The 6,000-nt window shown below is 34.0% G+C and overlaps 1 protein-coding gene across 1 annotated transcript in view; it reads left to right on the top strand.

The window, feature by feature from the left end:
* The window catches only part of LOC111791763 (isoprenylcysteine alpha-carbonyl methylesterase ICME-like), a 6,531-nt gene extending 3,190 nt beyond the window's left edge, over positions 1-3,341 (top strand). The window contains exons 6-11 of the mRNA XM_023673233.1: positions 479-580; positions 662-802; positions 1,637-1,702; positions 1,793-1,936; positions 2,384-2,474; positions 2,887-3,341. Of these exons, the coding sequence (XP_023529001.1) occupies positions 479-580; positions 662-802; positions 1,637-1,702; positions 1,793-1,936; positions 2,384-2,474; positions 2,887-3,048 (706 nt within the window). The 3' untranslated portion in view covers positions 3,049-3,341. The remainder of the gene's footprint in view (positions 1-478; positions 581-661; positions 803-1,636; positions 1,703-1,792; positions 1,937-2,383; positions 2,475-2,886) is intronic.
* Positions 3,342-6,000: the final 2,659 nt, after the last annotated feature.

Here is a 6,000-nt window from a genome sequence, read left to right as displayed (position 1 = left end):
GGGGGGGGAGGTATTGAGTCTGCTGATTTGTTCTCTGTTAGAAGAATGATGGGTGCAAGAAACTTGCCTGAATGACATTTGTAAATCTCAGAAGCTTAGACCTTTTTAGCCCGGGTAATGTGCCTGTATCCAACATGTGTTAGGACATTTTGATACTCCAATACATGTTCAACATGGGTAGGGTACTTATTCACACAGTCAGATCTAGTTATACAAAGTTAATATAATTCTATCAGATGTTAGTTATGTATCAAACAATTGTTAAACATAATTAGCTGACACAAATAATAATATATGACAAAAATAATAACTTGTTAGAGTTAACACATCAAATTTGTTTAAATGCATAACTAAACTTTACACTTCTTTTTGGCATAAAAATAATATCGATTTTTGAAAAATGTATATTTTAATAAATGTGTCTTTCTTATCCATGTCCTAGATTCCTATCTTAATCTCAGAACTCTCTACCTTGCAGAAACTTCCCCCAGGGTACAATTAGTGACATGGTGAAAGATATTTCTCAAGGAATTTCATATGTATGCAAGAATATAGCAGACTATGGAGGAGATCAGGACAGGTGACTGAATAATTTCTTCGTTTTCTCACCCCTCATCACATGTTCACTATCTTATTATATTTATTTTCCCAATCTGAATAGAATCTTTCTGATGGGACAATCAGCTGGTGCACATATTTCCGTTTGTGCCTTCTTGGAGCAAGCAATCAAAGAAGCTGGAAAAGAAGAAAGTGTAGATTGGAGTGTCTCCCAAATAAAAGCTTATTTTGGTTTATCTGGAGGGTAAATTCTTAGTAAATCGCTCCATTCTTATGGCATTTATGGGATTCCAGGAAATTTTATAAATAATAGCACCAAGCCTCTGTGATTTGTCTACGGTTGAACATTGTATGCTTGGCCACCAATGTTAAATTTTCTGTTCTTTTCAGAAGACCACTTAGATGAAGTACTTTTGTGTTATTCTTGTGCTTAAAAGGTGTTAGACAGAATAGAACAACAGGATGAGAGATAAGTAAAGATAAGAAGAATTTGAATCATAGACGTTATCCATATTTTTCCTGGACTTGTGCAATAGAAAAAAAAAAGCTGGTTGTTGCTAGTTGATGGCTCTACTACTGAGTTTAACCTCTCAACTTCTCATCTCTGGAGCTTTAACAACAAATCCCTCCCCTTGGGTAGATTCTCTGGCCATGTTTTTGTATTGGCTCTTGACTGGTGTAAATGCTTTTACTTTCCTTTCAGAGTATAGCTTAAGGGGACCTTATAAAAACTGAAAGGCCTCTACTTGGTTGATCCTTTTTCGTGCCAATGGTTTATATGCCTTTTCCTCTCAATTTTTTTATTATCTATATGTGGGGACAAGGGAAATGCCTTGCATTCTATAGATATTAAAAGTTGAAGCCCATATATTTGAGGATTGAATTTCACAAACAGTTCATTCGTCAAAATGTAGTCCTGCTAGAAAGTAGTAGAAACGTCTTTAATTGATCGTTGCTCTTTATAATTTTATTTCATTGCTGTATGAGGTCCCAGTTTGATGACTGCAATTTTCTTTCTTGTTCGGTTCATGGACGAGGACCCTGTACTCAAGTTTCCTTTTCTGAATTCTGTGAACAGGTATAACTTATTGAAACTAATTGATCACTTTGATAGTCGGGGTTTATATCGTTCCGTCTTTTTGAGGTAGGTTCTAAATGTCACGTTTCTCTTCATTACTGACTGATTTATGTCGACTTATTCTTTTTCAATTTGTGCCATTTTGTTTTTCTGTAGCATAATGGAAGGTGAAGAATCTTTGTCCAAATTTTCCCCGGAAATAAGAATCCAAGATCCTAGCATTAGAGATGTTGTACCCAGTTTACCATCTTTTGTTCTTTTCCATGGCACTGGTGATTATTCAATCCCGTCAGATGCCAGGTTAGTGAGATACTCTCATTGAATTGATATCAGATGAATGCTAATAAAATATTTTAAGTAACCTATTTTCTTCAATTTATGGAATAGTTAAGTGCTGCATTTTTTAATTTCGTTTGAATTGGTGAATGTGAAAGAAGGTATTTTTAGTGGTTTAAAGTATGTACTTGGAGTGGAAAGAAAAAAGCGCATATGGCCTTCTACTTATCAAGATTTTATAGCTTTTCTGAAATCTTATAATAGATGATTGCTAATCAGCTCCTGCTCTCATACTAGTATATAAATTATGCATAGCTATGAAACCAGTAAAAGGAAAAGCAATCCAATTATGGCGTACATACGCTGTTTGCGACTTCAAGCAGCACTTTGCCATCAAAAAATATATTCTCATGGTTGGATGAATAAGTTCTATGTCCTTTAAACTTTCATACGCTAATTTCAAATTTGCAGTGTAACGTTTGTGGAGACACTTCGAAAAGCAGGGGCACAAGCTGACCTATTTCTCTATGAGGGAAAAACTCATACAGATTTGTTCCTTCAAGTAAGCTGATCTCATGGCTCTGTTGTAGCTTCTGTCGTTGTCTTTTGGTTATTCTCAAGATTGATATCAGAAAGATTTATATGATAGCAAAACCCAAAATTGAATACTTTTTGGGCTTTTTGACTTCCACAAAGCTATCACAAAAGATCTAGGAAAAGAAGGTGCAAAAAATGTGGTTATGGAATTCGATCGTCTTATTTTTCGATGTCTTTTGACAAACTCATTTAACTAAATTATATACACACTTATATAAATAGTCTTAGAAAACGAGAGGTAACTTAACCATTCTATTTCAAGAAGTCAAAAAAGATTAATGTTACTTTCGTTTCATGTTCTACTTGGGAAGATGAGAGATCGCTGCTTACATCACTCTGCAAAGTCAATTTGTGAAACTTCTGATTATCTTTTGCAGGATCCTTTCCGGGGAGGAAATGATGAACTATTTGATCAAATAGTTTCCATATTACATGCTGGCGATGAGGAAGCTCTTGCAAAGGATTCTATGGCCCCGCCAAAACCACGCCTTGTTCCAGAGATTTTGATAAGATTGGCTCGAATGGTTAGCCCTTTCTGAAGCCTTCCTCTTGTCTTTATGCTTACAAATGACTGCTTCTGTGGGTAATATCAAAATATTACCACTGTGTTCACTGTGTGCATTGGCTATTATGTATATTGCTATAGAAGCTCCTGAATCTAGTCTGCAATAGCAATTGCAGGGGAGCATTCAAAACTTCTATTCGTTGTAGCATTACTGATATTAGTAGTGCCTATTGTTGGTCTAGAAGTAGCAAACCTAAGATTACCCATTGAATTATGTATTATTGTTTGAATACATAGCTATATAATATCTACCAATTCGTTAATTTATTCGTTTTCCACTGTGCATTGTTATGATTCATTTATTCAGACTATCAACTGATTGTTAAATTGAAGAGAATCTAGAGTTACATATTCATCATACTCAGACTGCCACTGATATGAAGCAAAAATTTGATCTAACGACTTATTAATCACTATTAAGTTCTTGCCTTTGAAGAATTCTAGTGTGCAGTGAAAGTGGTAGTTTATACAAAATACTGGTGTGTTCTTAGGTACTTTGCATTAGCGAAACTGTTAAGCTAACTTTCGATAACAGCTCAACATAAGTGGGAGATTACACATCAGTCAGAGAGTAGAATGAAACATTCTTTATAAAGTTGTGGAAACTACTCTATTTTAAAAATCTTGAGGAAAAACTTGAAAGGAAAAAGTCAAAAGAGGACAATATCCGCTAGCGGTGGGCTTAGGCTATTACAATAAGCTTCTTGTTAAACAACTGAAAAATATTACCGTAGATTTATAAAAGATAATGAACTCCCTCGAATAAATGAACTAAGAGGAATGTTTTTAATTACTTATCATTCATTAGACAATGTTTTTAATTACTTATCATTGTTATAAACTAAACTTGAATGTGACTAATTTAGTAGTACATTATTAATGGTATGAAAGTTGAGAGGCTGAAAGATTGTGTCAGGCCAAAGATATGAGTTTTGAATAGGGTTTATGTTTAGTTTCCATTTTTTCACTAATCTCCACTCTTAATCCATTGTCTTAACCTTCTATTCAATCTTGTCCTTCAACATTTACTTTCAATTTTTTCAAATAAGAGAGTACAGTTCTTAAGGAAGTGAAGTACTCTTCCTCATCATTAAAGGCAATATATATGTATGTATGTATGTGTGATCTGCAAAGCTAGAAAGTAAAGATGACTATAAGTTTAAATTTTGCTGATGTCTTTGATGATCATACCTGGAGAACATAGATTGTAAGAAACCCATTCTTTTTTATAAACCCTAAACCCTAGAAAGTTGTGTATATATTATATTAATCACTGCACTATATATAGCTTCTGTTCTGTTCTGCGGTTTGAATTTAGATGTAATGAAGAGTGAAGTGAGTGTAGTGTCAGAGACTCAGACCTCTTAACTTTGAAGTGTATTGCTTCCAAACTTATGGGATTTTGTGTTCCATTTTATGTTTCATTTTCTAAGGGTTCATCAACAGATTTAGATACCTCTCTTCTTTTTATCTCTCTAAATTCACTCAGTTCATTGTATTGTATATATATATATATACATATATATATATATATGGGATAGATTTTACCATTTCTGATTCAGTCAAAATTTTCTGTTTGTTTCCTGGGAATCTGTGAAAGAAAATCCCATCTCCCTCAACTTTCTCATCTCATCATCCCCACTGGCTTTTCTGCACTCTTAATTTTCCACCTTTTTCTTGCTTTAGTTTCTCTTTCGAGTCCAACGAGTCGACTTTTAAGATGTTAGTTAGTGTCTTATATACGGACCTATGCTTAGATTCATCCACGGACACAATGGATAGATCGAACTATTTATCTTTAAAATGTTAATTTGTGTCTTATATAAGGAGCTGTGCTTAGATTCATCAATAGGCACCACGGATAGATTGAAGTATTGACCTTTAAGATACTAGTTAGTAGGGGTGTACATGGGTCGGGTTGAGGGAGTTTTTTTGGACCAACCCAAATCTTCGGGTGGGTTGGATTGGTAACCCAACCCAACCCAAAATTTTTCATATTTTCGAGTTGGGTTGTCAGGTTAAAAAAATAATTTTTAAATTTTTATTTACTTATCACCAATTCATTCAATATTATTTTAGATAAAATATATTAAAAGTTCACAAACAGACAAATCAATTTATAATTTTCAACAACAACAAACGACGATGGTAATATTCTAGCATAGTTTAACATTGTCCTAGAACTAAAGATAACTTGAACATAAATCGATAGCGTCTTATATACGAACCTAGGTTTAGATTCATCTTTACCGTTTCGTTTGATTGTTGGTGTCAGTAATAATTTTATTAGGACTTCCTCGTTCTGTGGAGGTCTCTCATTTGGACACGTACGGTACAAAAATAAATAAAATAAGTGGGAATATTATAATATTTATGAAGATGGGGCCTGGCTGGTTGTGGTATTTCCCCTTACCCCTACCCCTACTCTCAAATCACTCCTTTTTCTTTCCCTTCTCCCCAAATTCCATTATCTAATAATACTTACCATCATTATTCTCTACTAATCACCTTTAATATCCTCTTTAATTTGTTCAACACGTGGGAATGCTCGATCTCAACTGTATTTAACACATCAGCTAGTTAAGTCTTATGTTCTCGGTCGAGAGGTCACTCTATATAACGTTGTTGAGCTTAAAAAAAACTTCATTCAACGTTTCTTTTTGTTCATGTTTTTACTTCATCGATTCTGTCAACTTGAACATAGGTCAAATGGTTTAAGCATTTATCCTCGACCTAAGAGTTTGAATACTCGAATCTTCCAACTCCGAGATGACCTACTTATATACACTTGGTTTCTCTCGAACTCATTTAGCTTCTTAACCAAACCATACAAATACAAGCTAAACCCTCGATTTATTTTGGACGAACAACTCGGTTTTATTATGTAAATTAACACTATTAATCCCGAAAAAGAAAATCTAAAAAC

The sequence above is a fragment of the Cucurbita pepo genome, chromosome LG03, assembly GCF_002806865.2.
Source record: "Cucurbita pepo subsp. pepo cultivar mu-cu-16 chromosome LG03, ASM280686v2, whole genome shotgun sequence".
NCBI lineage: Eukaryota > Viridiplantae > Streptophyta > Magnoliopsida > Cucurbitales > Cucurbitaceae > Cucurbita > Cucurbita pepo.
This window is presented reverse-complemented; position numbering and strand designations above follow the sequence as displayed.